General features: G+C 34.9%; 2 protein-coding genes across 3 annotated transcripts in view; one reads left to right on the top strand and one right to left on the bottom strand.

The window, feature by feature from the left end:
• skic3 (SKI3 subunit of superkiller complex) overlaps positions 1 to 16,353 on the bottom strand; it is a 271,172-nt gene that overhangs the window by 48,906 nt on the left and 205,913 nt on the right. The gene's annotated exons all lie outside the window — the stretch shown is intronic.
• LOC141282208 (uncharacterized) lies at positions 13,818 to 16,134 on the top strand. The gene is made up of 4 exons (XM_073814787.1): positions 13,818 to 13,853; positions 15,044 to 15,199; positions 15,291 to 15,383; positions 15,487 to 16,134. The coding sequence occupies exons 1-4, from the start codon at positions 13,818 to 13,820 to the stop codon at positions 15,802 to 15,804; spliced, it is 603 nt and encodes a 200-aa protein (XP_073670888.1). The 3' UTR covers positions 15,805 to 16,134.

Raw genomic sequence — 16,353 nt, 5'->3', positions numbered from 1 at the left:
CACTGATCTCCTTGTCCGTTGCAGCTGTTTCACGTGTTCTGAATGAAAATGCGTTGTGGAAATGCATTGGTAGGCTAGTGCTTTTTGTCCCTCTCTGCTATTATAGTTTATCAACAGCGTTGGGAACGTTACTTTAAAAAAGTAATTAGTTATAGTTACTAATTACTTCACACAAATAGTAACTAAGTTAGTAACTGCGTTACATCATTATAAAAGTAACTAATTGCCAGGGAAAGTAATTACTGCGTTACTTAAAATAAATTCTAATATTTCAAATAACTTGGATGTCCCTTAAAATTAAATATGTTAAATGAATAAAATGGATACAAAAGAGAAATCACTAATTTTGTGGCAGCATGTAACGATGTGAGGTGCTTTATTAGATCAGAATTGTTTGCCACAGACGTGGAGAGACATTTTCTTCCCGGGCATAAGTTGCACATTACACAAACATTCTTGCCTTTCACCTCAACAATGGAAAAGTAGTGCTTAATGTACTTCGTGTTTGCGACCACTACCTTTGAGCTCGTTGTATTTGCCATCGCCCTGTCGCCGGTGTGTGATTCGGGGGTTTTGCTGCGCGAGGACCGGGCTGCCTGTCAGTGCTTTGAGATGGGGCACAGCAACAGCAGCACCCGCTGCTCGTTCAGAAGAGAGAACGACGCATGTTTTCATGTCAGTCTACAAAAGTCTCCAACCACGCCAGAAAAGATAGCTATATTTGTCCTAGTCGCTTTTTCAGGTTATATAAATCCTTAAGTTAAATTTACTACTTTTTAATACCTTTTTTACTACCTTCAGAATTTTTTTTAAACCATCACGACACTGAATTGCAAGTGTTAATCAGCGACCTTTCTATTTTTTACACAGATTTTGACATATATAACATACAAAAAAGAATAGACATGGATTAAAGTGAAAAAAATTCTTTATGTAGGCGAGACCAATAGCATTTTAAGGGGAGATTTTTTTTGCCATAAATTCCATATTGAAGTCTCCTGTGGCATATATAGGTAGCTGTATATCACCACCTTTAATTAACCTACACTCAAAAAAATGATTCTTGCCAGTAATTGATATTAAGCAAACAGTCCAAATATAATATATTTGAAAAAATGTCAAATAAATTTTATTTTTCTGAAGTGCTTTTGCACTACATGAATGTTATGTATTTAAGAGCAACCTGATCAAATTACATAAAACATACTTAATTGGTTACAATAAGGCGCAATGTCCCGTGTTGCGCATGCGCCTTTGATTAACTGAACTTCCGGTGGCGCCAGACGACATGTGGACGACGGCGCGTTTCTGATTCAGTAGCAAGGAACATATTTGAATTATTCCTACAAGGTAAGATATTTTATATATCTATAAATGATTCGATTTCATTTTTACTTATTACTGGTAATCATTTAATCGATGTTTGATCTAATTAAACTTTAACGTTATATTTTTCGGATTCCCCATTTTAAAACGAGTAACTGTTAAGTAAACTCTTTTTTTCAAGACGTACTGCCGATTGACTGTCTATTATTTATGTATCTAGGCAGGTACGCATATATGATTAAAAAAATTATAACTTACTAAAACTTAAAAGTTTCGCATTATGCCAAAACATTGCACTCACGAAACGCAGTATAACGATCGTATATAAGAGTTGAATATATTTGAAAGTATATACCATATCTCATTGAAACAAATCTCTTATAAAATACTTTGATGTACGGTCCGCTGTGTGTGCTTCGTTTTAACAACTTCCAGAGGTTGCGTTAGACTTCTATGGTCATAAAAGTTCCGTCGTAATTACTTTAACTAACACTTTATTTTCATTTTCATAACAAGTCGTTTGACTGATCCTTAATGACACAGAAGTACCGCGAGACCGATTTGAGAGCTGTGCTCTTACAGCTGTCTCGCGGTACTTGACGTCATAAGATGATGGTTCTGCGCATCGTCTGAGCTTTGTCATCTCGACGTACTTTGTTAGAAATATCCTTTGCACGTATTCAGAAATTTTCTACAAGGACCTAATTGAGCGCATTCGCGTTATCTGCATGCAAACGTGTTCAGGATTTTGCGTTTAAACAAGTCCTTGAAGTGGGGAATCCACGACTCCATTAAGTGAAACAGTCGTTCTTTTAATGTTGTGTACAAGAAATCTAATATGTCGTTTTACTATTGCAGAGACCCCATTAGTGTCATTTTTCCTGCATATTTTGACGACGTTTGGGACAATCACTTACTTAAGGTTTGTGTTTTTTTGTTGTTGCTTTATTTTAATGATACGAGTTGTTTACATGCAAACCTGTATAGGATTTTACGTTTAAACAAATCCATGGAAGTGAAACATGCATTCTTTTAATGCTGAGTACATGCAATCTAACTGTTGGTTGTCTTTACTATTGCAGAGACCCCATTGGTGTCATTATTCCAGCATATTTAGACTACGTTTGGGACAATCACTCACTTAACTCTTTCCCCGCCATTGACGAGATATCTCGTCAATTAAGAGAAAACGCTTCCCCGCCAATGTATGAAGGGCCATACAAGACAAATTTCATTCTGGCACTCTCACACACATTCATTCTCCTATCACATACATGTATTTTTACTCTGACACACTTACATTCTCCTTTCACATACATACATTTCTACTCTCACACACTTACATTCTCCTTTCACATACATATATTTTTTCCTCTCACATACATGCATTCTCCTTTTACATACATGTATTTTTACTCTCACACACTTACATTTTCCTTTCACATACATATATTTTTTCCTCTCACATACATGCATTCTCCTTTTACATACATGCATTTTTACTCTCACGCACTTACATTCTCCTTTCACATACATATATTTTTTCCCCTCACATACATGCATTCCCCTTTTACATACATGTATTTCTACTCTCACACACTCACATTCTCCTTTCACATACATATATTTTCTACTCCTACACACTTACATTCTCCTTTCACATACATCTATATAATGTATGTATGTCTGAAGAAAATGTGCGTATGTAAGAGAAGTATGTATGTATGTGTGAGAGAGAGTATAGTGGAAACGGAAGGCGTATGGTGGAAAAGGAAGCCCTGTGACGAGCGGCTTTTATTTTGAAAGGACTTTTATTTAAAAACTAATAAAGGCTTTGCACTTTATTAATGGTCATGCACTGCGTACATACAACTCCGTTTGCACAATTATTCCATCAGCAGGGCTGACACCCATCCTTTAAAATACAGAATCATCCAGCATTTGAGAATTAAATAGCTCATCCGGTTTTAAATCATTGCGATGGCGGAGGCTGGAGAAAGCTCGCGGATGACGAAGCTGGAAGCAGCTCGCGGAGGCCGAAGCTGGAGGCAGCTCACGTCCACGTCCGAAAGTTTCAGAGCTGGGAGAAGTCAAATGCAGGCTGGAAATTGACCGTGGAAAATAGTACAGTATAAAGCCAACTGCACTATTTGTCAGCGAGTCTGCTGGTGCTGGAGATGCATAAGGAGAGCAATTCCCGCAATGTTAGAGCTTGCAGCAATCAATTTATCGTTTCACGATTCTTCATGCCTCAGGCATCTTCAGAGGTAGTCTACATAACAGTTAATAATGTTAATGTAAACTAATCTCATCCCCACATTATAATATTTCTTTTCTTAGGCTGAGTCATACACATAAGCATTTATTTAATGAGAGTTAGAGAGATAATTCAATGATATTTTTAAAAATAGTGTGTTTTAATACTGATTTAATCAAATACAAATGTAAAAAGTTTAAAATTATTAGTCTTGTACGCCATTGATAATTCATTTTTAAAATATTAATTCGTTTTCTTTTTATGTCAGTCTGCCCCTTATCTCTGTTTGTTAGTCACGTTTTGCGTTTGTACATTTTGAGTGTTTACTAGCGTTGTTTTGTGACTTTGTTAGTTTCACGTATAGGGATTCTTTTTCTGTATTAAAGGCACCCAACGTTTTCTATTCGTGTAGGTAGTGTGGGTTAGTCAGGGCGTCGTATGACGCAGAAGATTTATCTCATTACATTTCCTTGTAGCTCAGGTTAGAGGGTTTAAACTTTAGTTAGTTGTTTTGTTTTGTTTATTTCTTTGAATTGGCACTGCTCATGTCCCTCTCCTTTTTGTGTCCTTGTTATTTGTTTACTTGTAAATATTGTACATAGGATGAACACATTTTCACTTGTCACCATCACCCTTTACTTTAATATAAATAAATTAATAAATTAAATAAATACAGTTTTTGCCACTATATAGGCTATGTATGTTGTCTTTCGTCCCTGACACACAGAGATGTATAAAGTACTAGCGACCCAGACTTGAGTAAAAGTACAAGTGCTCTATCAAAAAAGTGACTTGAGTAGAAGTTGAAGTGCTCTTTAAGCACAGCACTTAAGTGGAAGTACTAAAGTATTAAACATGCTTTGTACTTAAGTATTGCAAGTAGTTTATTTTAAAATATACTACTCAAGTACTGAAAGTAAAAGTACAAGTATTGTGTAATGTAGTTATTAAAGAAAACAGTCAAAAGTTTGAATATAATATTGTTTATATTATTTCAAATGTTTAAGCTAAAGGACACTTACAATTCCTTTGGCTGTAGCAGGAGTACAAGGACATGAATGTTCAGATAATTCAGATTAATTTAACTGATATGGCGATAGAGAATTCAGAATTAATGAAATATTAGTCGATAAAATGGTAATAGGTAAAGGTACAAGGTGTTTCATTGAATTTAGGTTTCCTTCTTTCGCGCACACTCGCCCTTTCTTGCGCATTCTCTCTCTCTCTGTCTTTCTTGCGCACTTTGGTTCTCTCTTCGCTTCACATTTGTCAACAACCCTGGCTCATATTTGTGAGTGAGAGGTTGGGAGGGGTCGCCCTTTACTATCTCCAATTGGTTCAGACCACCATGTGACCATGATTCGTAACATTTGAGAGTAACGAGTAACTATGCAGCACATAAAAAATGTATTGGAGTAAAAGTATTAAACTCAAAGAAAAAATGTACTGAAGTAAAAGTGGAAGTAGGAGAAAAAAATAATACTTCAGTAGAGTACAGATACTGTCTTTTAGTACTTAAGTACAGTAGTGAAGTAGTTCTACTTCGTTACTATACATCTCTGCTGACACACACACGCAAGCACGCACACACCAAATAATTAAAGGAACAGTATGTAAGAAATTTATATCAATTAATCATAAAATGGTCCTGATATGTCACTAGACATTTAGAAATCATTTTCATTTCAAATACTTATATCACTGACAACAGTGGTCTGGCCAGGATATTGTCATTTAAAAAGTGGAGTTGCAGCCCTCAACTGATGTTTATGTTGTCATTTTGTGTATTGGCCACTAGTTGGGTGATTGCAGTACCAGTTTTAGCCACAAGTTTTGTTATTGCAATACCAGTTTTAGCCACAATCCTACATACTGTTCCTTTAAAAATAACTAATATACTTCAACTAAACAACTAAAACAAAATAAATAACTATTAAAATTAAACATATTTTATGTAAAATGTACATATATTATTTAGGTGTATAAAATAAGTATTTAACTAACAGATTATTTCGAATGGATATCCTTAATATTTCTTGTACATTTTAATCAATATAATTTGAGAATGTCACACTTATATATTTAAGTTTTTAAAACTGTGATAACTATTCAGTTCAAATTAATATTTTATGTATTTAACATCAGCTAAAAAAAATTAGATTAAAAGATTATTAAGAGTTGCACAAATATATAAATATAACTAAGCTTAAAAAAATTAAGCTTATTGCAGGAAAACAAACACCTCAAAAGCTCCTCAAATATCCTGGTAAGCGGTTTATGACTACATACACATGTTTTTATTAAATATTGACTGCGGTCATGTTTAAACAACTTAACCCCCTAAGACCCGAGCTTTGATTTGTCTTTTTCCCCCTTAGATTTCTTACAGCTATTTTGGGGTATAAGGAAGAACCAATTAATTGTAATAACCAAATATTTGTCTTTGATAATGAAGCCGTGTAATTGTCCACGTTTGTGTACAACAGGTTCCAGTTACCAGGGGCGTCATGCACCAATTTTTTTAAGGGGGCACAGTGTGCACAGCTCACAGAAATTTGTGCATACACAGACATCAAACGAAATATTATAGAGCTTTCAGTCTTTTCCATGGCCCTTACATTTCTAACAATGTGAGCGCCCCTGCCTTCATGCAAAAACCTCCAAAATTAAAGTGTTGACTAACTTTTATATCAAATACTATTCAATCGGAATAATTAAATAGGCTATTGGGATCATATTTACATCTGAAACGGCATGTTTTGTTTATTTACGTTTTGCTTAATGACTTGTTTAATTGTGTCATTTATGCATTTTGCACAACTGCATTATCATATGAAATGAATGTCATTTTAAATCCATAAAGTATACATATAAACACCGAAAATTACATAAGCTTTAGCCACGTGATAGAGTTTAATGCTCAATAATGATTAAAATTTTTTTTAGATAAAATTATTAGAGGGAACGGATTATTGCGTTAAATTTTACCTGCATATGTGAGCATGTGTGATTCCGCGCTCCCGTGAACTCTGGCAAGCTTTGGCATTGTACCAAGATGAATCTAGAAATCTCTAACTTTGAGACAGTCACATTTTAAACCATACATTTTCTACACATAGGAGGTTAACTGTACATTACCGTACTGGGATTTGGAAATGTTGTGAGCGTTTCTTACACGTTTTAATTCCTCAGATAGCAAAATGCAGCAACAACAAGGAGCTTGTGAGCGCGCTCAGACTCTGATGACGTCTGCGACTGCGCTGACTGCAGCACCGCCAGAATAATGTAACATAATCAAAACACTATCAAAATGGCAAAAATCTCTAAACAGTGACAAGGATGTAGCACAGACTTAATAATATTTTGCATATTAAACAGATTAAAAGACAAGTAACAGATTAATGGACGCTCCTTTGATTTTGAGGTTGCATGCAACAGTTTGAATGGGCATGACGCCTCTGCCAGTTACACAGAAATAAGTATTATGGTGCAAACAACAAAAAAGTGATGTCCACGTATGGTCTTAAAAGGTCTTAAAAGGTTAAGGTGTATTTATCTGAATAATTTCGGAGCCATATTTGTTAACTGGGTACATTAACAGCTTTCTGTGCACATACTGCATCACTTGCGCGTGCTTGTACTGCGCAAACTGCATGCACAAAACGGCAGTGATAGTGCATGTCTCGTGGTCAATATTATCACATACAGATTGGCATTAAATCATAGTAATTTCATTAGAAATGTAGGGCTTTATGATTAAAATATAAAGTTTATGACTAAAATCCCGAAATAAAGCGAATTATTCATGGCTTAATTATATAATAAAACAAAGTTTTATTGGAAAAATCTTATATATTTAAAATGTATTTAAAAATTCTGTATACATGTTTATATTAGTATTTGTTCATACGTCAACTTTTTAGCATTGTATGTGGTTCAACAGTAAAAGGTACTATTTCAACAGGTTTCAACAGTCAAGGCATGATTCTGACTATATGTCTACTTTCATAATTTAATAAAATAAAAGTGCCAGTTTTCATCAAAAATAATTTGAGCTATTCTGATTCTGTTTCAGACACTTTACTTAATGCATTGGTAAGTTTGGCTTTATTAAAGAATGCGCTAGATAAATATACAAATGTATCTTGCAGGAGCACGACCTCGCGTTAACAATGAAATGGGCAGTTGTTTTACTAGTTACATTGCTTTGCAAAATATTTACAGGGCTTAAAGTGAAAAAAAATCCTGAGCCTGAACTTTCTGTGGCTCAACCAGGACTTTTACCAAGCCCATTTTTTCTATAAACTAATTCTATGAGCAACAGCACAGTCATATTTTCAACACATTAACAACTTATTATGCCAAAAAAACTATGCAAAAACAAGCCTCAGGTTTCGGAAGTTTACTGCACCAAGTGGCTAAAGCAGGGGTCTCAAACTGGCTTTGGGCCATTTCTGAGATGGACATCTTGTTGGAGGGACATAGAGCTATTTTAACATAAAAACACAATATTTCTGTATATGTACTGCATTTAAATTCTATTATTTAACATATAATAATACATACAAATATAAACAGTGCTTTCAATCTATTTTATAATTTATTTTTAAGAGTAAGTAAATCTTTTCTAAACCTTATCTTAAATTAATAATAATAATAATAATAATAATAATAATAAATAAAAAGTTTATCTATTAAAACCTTGCACTAAATTAACAAATTAAATTGCTGAATACATTTATGAACTATTTTAGCATATGCATTTATTTTGGACTTGAATATGTTCGATCTCTGTAAAAATTAATATTAATGCTTCATGTGTAACTGCATAGCAAGCAACATAATGATACATATACTTTATTATTCACTTATATTGAGTTGAGTGAGCTGCATACATAGACTACTGTAGTCTACTTTTATCTTTTGCACGTTTCTCCTAATCTTTCCTCTTTTCAAAACCTGGGCACTTGGCTTTTTCCGCATCCGTAGTTTAATATGCGTTGCATTACATCTCCTGCTTGCACTGCTTATGACGTGTCGCAAATGAAAGCTGTGACTTGAACAAACAAACCCCATGCAGCTTTTCTCTGAGTACAGTTGGGTAACCCCGAGTTACAGTACAGCTCTTCTCTGGACGAACACTCCAAAGTCCCGACCAGATTAACTGATCGCATGGAGACAATGATATGATTAACGTGAGGTTCAGATGAGCAATAAAATCTGATCACGTATTCTGTTATGCTCGCTGGAGTGAGAGCCGCTCATGGTTGCGTAGCAACGGAGGACGCCCAGCCTCTCACGCGCTTAGGAATAAAAAAAAAATCGCATTGACTCGCGTTTAACACGCGTTTTAGACGCGACATGTGAACGGCCCCTAAAAAGTTTACATCAATAATTTAAAAAATATAAAACGAAGTTAATGAAAATCTTTCTGCGGGGCAGATTATATTATATTTTTGAAAGCAGAACCGGTCCGCATAGAGGGGTAAAGACGGCCGCGGGCCGGGAGTTTGAGACCACTGGCCTAAAGCCTTACCGTGTCTTGTCCTCTTTATTCAAGGCATGCCAAGCGTCACTTGTTTTTTACTTTCTCCTCCAAAGCAGATGTATTTTCTTCTGGTTTGATAAACTTCATTCTCCACAGCGTGTGTAGCCTGCAAGCTAACTGCGAACTGGTTTACTTTCTGCACAAGACCCACCCTCCTCTCTAGCAATTGGCTAAGACAACCTAATATCATGCTCCCATTGGCTGTGACCGCTGACTCGTGAATCAAGGTGGTAGGTTGAAGGGGACCGGGTATTATTCCCAGTTCGTTAATTCAAATTTAGCCGCGTGGTATGCGCGCTCATAATTAAAGTGACGCGCTCGTTTTTTCCAAGCGCGTCCGTGCCGAAAGTGACTCATTTGCATGTTTTGCCTGCGCCGGTGTCATGAGCAATCCAGTCCCCCCGAGCAATTCTGCCCCCCTAGGACCCCGCGTAATTCCATTGGCTGAAAAAACTCCTCATGGGTAGCCTTTGTAGCGCCTTATTACAATTCCTTCAAAATTTCGTGATGATTTATATCGTTAGAATGTTGTTAAAATTACAATTGGTCTATTTTAAATTATCCGTTTAATATAGTAGTATATAACTGATGCTCTAGGTGGTGAGATCTACCAAATCTCGTTCTTAGATTTTTTTTAATTAGCTTAACGTGACGTACCAGCTTAGCATACAGCTATCGGGTAAAATAGCTTAACACAAACACCAGTTGCACTCACCGTAATAACGTAATGTCATTTTTTTTAATCCTGAGGTTTAAAAAAATATGTTTCACGTTCAGATAACTTAGTAATCAATAACATAAAATTGAAATGTGTTTTTGTTGTGTAAGGCAATTAATTGGGTTTTTAGGCGATTACGTGTGTCATTACGTGCTGCTCACGTGTTTGCAACATGAATATTAGTTCATTAATTATATTATTTTTGTAAGCTTTTATTTTAAAAATATTTTGTATGCTTCTATTTTGTAAAAAGTACCTAGCTTGCTACACCACTAACGCAGCTTCGATTAGCCATTAGCATCAAGATATCGCGATGACAAGTTTTTGACCAGGCATTACTGCTAGGTACCAATTGGGGTCCTAGGGGGGCAGAATTGCTCGGGGGGACTGGATTGCTCACGACACCGGAGTCCGGACCTGCCCTCAAGCCGGAAATCCGGCCCCCGGCCGGAGTACTTTAAGCCCTATATTTACTATGGATATGGGTTGCGATATTGGACACTGGACTTTTCACTTGGAAAAATGATAAAAGTTACTTTTATTCGACCAAAAACCAATGTTGCCACAACTTAAAAAGGTGAGACCCCATCCGTTTTTCGCATTGGATTGTTTTATCTTTATTAAGAATCAAATATACCATTGCAAGTTTATATTAATTGTACAATGCTTATCTAGGAACTTTATTAACTGCATTCAAATAAAATAGGTCTTAGTATTTTTTATAAACTAAACTAACGAAAATTAGAAATGCGAAATGCTTTTGCAATAAGCTTGTTTGGTAAAGTGGAACTAAAAAGTTGAAATATAAAATTAATAACTCGACATAAAAACCGAACTAACACAAAATTAAATTATTAAATTAAAACTAAATTAAAAACTAAACTAAACAATAAAGTACAAATAAAATAAAAAGTCGATAACAATGTAGATACATTTAAAAATATATATATCAAATTATAATAAAATATCAATTAAGGCAAAAAAATATAAAAACTGTGTACTGTGTAATGAAGACGCATTGTATAGAAAAACCCTGATTCAGTTAATCAGCTTGTTATTGTGTTAATAAAGGAAACATTTCAAACATTCTGGCAGTAGCCCGATTAGTGGAATCAGGAATCAAGACATCTAAAAACATTACAGAGGGGCTGACGACTGGAGTTGAGAACCACATAGGGAAAATCTGAGCACCTTTGTCTAAATATGTGACCCGTGCTGGCTTTCGGAATTCACACCGTCTAATTTTGAGCTAGATGCAACTGAAAGTATAAGTGCCGATTTTGGTCAAAATTGAGATTTTCATATAAATAAGTACATTAAGCCCTCGTCTAGCGATCTCAATGCTCTGAATAGTCAATTGTAAAAATATCTGTTTTGACAAGAATTCATGCAGGTAGGACCTATAATCTGTTATTCTTAAGTGAATGTTTGGTTAACTTTTGGGAAAAAATATCTGATGTGTAACATTACATAGATCCTTGCATTACATCTTAAAGCTGCCTCAATGTCAATAAAACAACAAAAGAAAAACAAAGTTTAACATATAGGGCTCTATCTTACACCCAGCGCAATGTCTTTCGCTAGTTTCCACCCTAATTTTCACTTTTAGCGCCGCGTTGTTTAAATAGCAAATGCATTTGCGCCCCTTTTTCGCCCATGGACTTTCTGGTCTGAAAACGAGGTGTGTTCAGGCGCATTGTTGACGCGTTGCTATTTTGAGGCAACTAAAATAGACTACGCCATTGACCAACAAAAACCTGGTCTAAAGTCTAAAGTCAATGGCGCAATGTGTTTTATGTTATTTAAAAAGCGCATTAGTAAAATGCGCCTATAAACGGGAGGACAACGCTTGCTTATAACAAAGTACATGAATGCGCAGCATCACAAAAATGCTTTTAAATATGAAAGATTAAAGGATTGAATGTAAAAGATTATTATTGAGTCTCTTGGACATAAATGAGGACTAATTATGAGACGTTAAAAGGCGCAAATAGCTGCTTCACCTGCAGCCTGGTAAGTAAATAAATGCTTTGCTTTGAACAAATGCATCTGTTTTTAAATGTTTTTTTTTTTTTAATGCTACCTCACGGATTTATTGTATATGATAACTCTGTACCTGCGGATATTGTGAGATGATAAAAGTAATGCTAAAAAAAACTCTTAGCTAAAAAACCGCTGTCCAAAGTGCTGAAACGTGAGGAGAGCCGTTTGTAAATTCTTTATCTCCTGTTTGTTACAAATAAAGTATTTTTAGAGTACAAACCTTATCTTACACACTTGTAAATTATTTTTTGATGATATTGAATAGCCATACATTTAAAGCAATTACAAGCCTGCTTTTTACTTCCATGACTAAAAGAAAACGGGTTTTAAAGGTTTTAATAAAAAAATAACAATTTCAATACAAGTGAAAAACAACACAATTATTTAACATTAATCTTAAACTTGGGATCGTCTTCCTTCGCTTAGTTTTTCAGTTTACAAAGTTCGTCATCTAAATAGGGATTAGACATAGCGCCAGCGCAACTTGCTTTTAAAGGGGATGAGAGCTGAGTCTCTCATTGGTTTACTGCACGTTACAACCAAAATACTCCCATTACAATAGGACCAACCCTTTTCGACCATGCCCTCGGCACACAAACCATTTTTCCCATCGTTAAATTAGCAAAAGTGGATTCGGACACGCCCATTTAGACGTTGCGCTGTGCGCTTTAGACAATGCGCTTAGATCGTTAAAATAGGGCCCATATTCTTCCTATATTGTTTTTGACTTTGTGTGTGCTAAATCTGTAAGTTTTACCAGTGATTTTAAGGTATGTATGTCAAAATATAAATAGCTCATTTTTGAAAATTAGCTCATTCAGACTAATTTTGCCAGCATGGGTCACATATCTTCTGTTGGCTTTATGTTGGATTATTTATTATTTATTTTGTAAATGTTTATATAATAGTATTATATAACAGTTTATATCATAGGACTGTTAAATGTTTATTTGGTTGAGAAACATTTTACAGGTGTGCATTAGAGTAGTTCCAGGTCTGTGGGCAGCATTACATTCCATATCACTATACACCAAGTTTAACTGTAATAAGATTTATTTAATTTTTAACAAATAAAGCATATACAGTACAGGTATGTGTGATAGCAAAATAAATTAATTGGAAAGAATGAATAAAGCAGTAAATTAACAATGATTGCCTGCTTGCTCAGTTTTGTTTTTGCTTAACTTCTGATAATATAAAACTAGAACAAATTACATAAATACCGGAAAAAAAAGTATAGAAATATTAATAGGCCACCTTGTTCCCATTGTTCCCATTACTCCAAACTCAAGTGTAAAGAATTTGCAAGTCAATTCATCATCCTATTTTAAGTTTTGGCTTTAAGAAGTTAACATAACTTAAAAAAATTAGTTAAACAATTTCAACCTGAATTTATTAGTTAATGTAACATAAAAATATGTTTTGGTTTGATAAACATACTGTGTATTTTTTACAGTGTACTCACCAATGGAAATAATGCACCTCTCATGGTGTATCGGCCACGTAGCGCAAAGCAATACCAACTCGAGTGTGCATTATTTTTAAATGGCCCATCATCAATATTCATTAGTTACCTTTTCTGTTGCTATTATATTTGTATTTGACAATTATTTTCCCAAATTACCTTTTCTTTATTTTTATGATTTAGTCCCAACAGTCTGCATGATCAAAAAGTTCTCTATGCCAGCCTATCATGCCCTAAATAATAATCATCTGCTATCCTTTCCATTTGTTCAGTACATTCCAGCACATTATATAAAAATTGTCTGATGTCATGATTATTGCAAATTTTTACCAGAAGTGTACTTTAAAAGAAAACAGGATGACTTTGAATAGCATCATGGTTAAGTTGTGAGGAAGAGCTGATCAAGTCTTGCACATGTATTTCCTGGTCTAAGAGTGACTTCCTGCTAAAAGAGGAAATAATGGATACCAACAGAAAAACCATGTGTAAGGAGAATGTATGTGTGTGAGAGTACAAATATATATGTATGTAAAAGAAGAATTTGTGTATGTGAGAGAGAGAGTAAAAATATATGTACATGAACAGAGAATGTATGTGTGTGAAAAAGTAGAAATGTATGTATGTATGTATGTAAATGGAGGATGTATGTGTGTAAGAGTAGAAATGTATGTATGTGAAAGGATAATGTATATATGTGACAGAGAGTAAAATATATGTATGTGAAAGGAGAATGTTTGTGTATGAAAGGAGAATGTATGCGTATGAAAGCAGAATGTATGTGTGTGAGAGTGTAGAAATGTATGTATGTGAAAGGAGAATGTATGTGTGTGAAAGAAGAATGTATGTGTGTAAAAGGAGAATACATGTGTGTGAGAGGGTAGAAATGTATGTACGTGAAAGGAGAATGTATGAAAGTGAAAGAAGGATGTATGTGTGTGAAAGGAGGATGTATGTGTGTGAAAGGAGAATGTATGTGAGTGAGAGTGCCAGAATGAATTTTGGCTTGTACGGCGCCTCATACCAATGACGAGATTTTCCGTCTTTCCGCAATACCGCTATTATCCACCAGGTGGCCCTTCCGCAACTTTTTAAAACCGGAAGTATTGCCCTATGGCAAGCTGCTGCATGTCCGTGTCTGTTTTAAAGATCGCTCTGAATGGGATCTCTATGAAAAGTCCGTCATAAAAATGGAATTATCTTTGCTTTTTGCTCAAAATATGGTGTTTTTGCAAAAACCTACCCATATTCAAAAGCTGATTGCAAAAGAACCACTAAAGGTAGGATGAAACATTTTTTTTTGTTTGAAAGCAGAGGGTCTGTTCTTTCATTTGTTATATTGTATGTTTCTATATTTAAAGAAGAACATTTTCTGGAAGGCATTAAACTTTGGTGAAAATAATGAAAAACGCTGGCGCTGGCTGGCAACTTTTTTTTTAAAACGCTGGCGGTGAAAGAGTTAAGGTTTGTGTTTTTTGTTGTTGCTTTTTAATATATAAGAACTATATAGTATGTATGTGTTTTTGTATGTGTGTATGTATGTGTATGTATATGTATATGTGTATATATAGTGTATATATAACTATATAGTAAGAACTATAGACACAATACAATTTTGGTAAAATACAACTAAATCCTCCATAGTAAACCTATATTTATTGTCCATTTTAATTTCCATTTTTCTCTCAGATAAACGCTGAATTCATGCGGATAACAACAGTGCCACTCCTGACCAAGTTCTTTGGGCAGCTGGATAGATACACTGCAAACCTGCATAAGGTTTTTAAAAGCAAAGGAGGTGCTTCTGGACAGAAGATATCACGCATAATGGCAATTGCTGACAAGGTGTGGTAAAATGTATTTCTTTTCTATGTAGAACTAATTACAATGATGTCATTATAATCTTTGTATTTAATATTGTTTTATTATTTTCTAGCGTGATGACATGCACCTCAAACGAGTCTGTGTCATAAAGAGTCTGTGTGTTTATCTCAATGAAGACATCACAACACTCGTGAAAGAATTCATGGTTCGTATATGTTTTTATATAAGAATATAAACTAATTTCTAAGCTGCATGTGTCCAATATTTCAGTTAAACTGAACAGGGTTATTTTTTTCTTTTGGATTTAGGACTGCAACCCTGTAGAAGCTGAGAGAGGAATTTCTGAGACTACTCTCGGGATTTATGCGATCCGTAGAGAAGGTGCTGGTGCTGAGGAGAATCTAGGGGATGTTGGGGTAGTGATAGAAGGTGTGATGCTGCTTCAACGCTTGAAGAGTATTTCCTTTGGAGTAGTGATCCTGTTCGGACTGATCTACGCTCTCAACTTAAGCTACCCTAAGAGCTTCAAATTCACGTTTGAATTCTTTCAGAAGGTACTGATGAATTTGGATGGCAACAAGCTTTCCCAAAAAGTTCAAGCACTTAAAATCAAACTCTTTCAGTGAAAAGGGCATTTTGGCTTGTTTGGATTTTTCCAACATCTATAAGGACATTTGAAAACTTGTGAACTTTTGGATTTTGTTCTACAAACTGATGAAGATGATGCACCTGATGCCCCTTCCTGTAGCTCTGATACAAAAGTTGTTAGCTCTTGTGCTATTGAGCCAGTTTGGAAATACAAGCACTGATACTGTTATAGTTATGTCTCCTAAGTAAAAATGTTTTTCGATTACTGCGTTCATATGAAGCTCCAAATATCACTTTGGAATGTTGAAACCGAGTTCAGTAACTCTGGAATGCTGCTAATGACACTAATGCAAGATACATGCACCTTCCTGTACCTCTTGTTAATCTTGAAACAAAAGTGGTTAGAAATCTAAGGACTGGTTTTGTAGCAGCACTGATACTGTAATACAGTAGTTATGTATATTAAGAAAACTGTTTCTGTGTGTCAAGTTTTATTAGCTTCCTGTGTTTTATGAAGCTGAATTGCAACACAATAAATGCATACAGTGATAACTAAAAATTTTTTGACAATTTATTTAATATAATTA

This window comes from Paramisgurnus dabryanus, chromosome 5, assembly GCF_030506205.2.
Source record: "Paramisgurnus dabryanus chromosome 5, PD_genome_1.1, whole genome shotgun sequence".
Lineage (NCBI taxonomy): Eukaryota > Metazoa > Chordata > Actinopteri > Cypriniformes > Cobitidae > Paramisgurnus > Paramisgurnus dabryanus.
The sequence above is the reverse complement of the archived record's forward strand: the minus strand, read 5'-3'. Positions and strand labels throughout refer to the sequence as shown.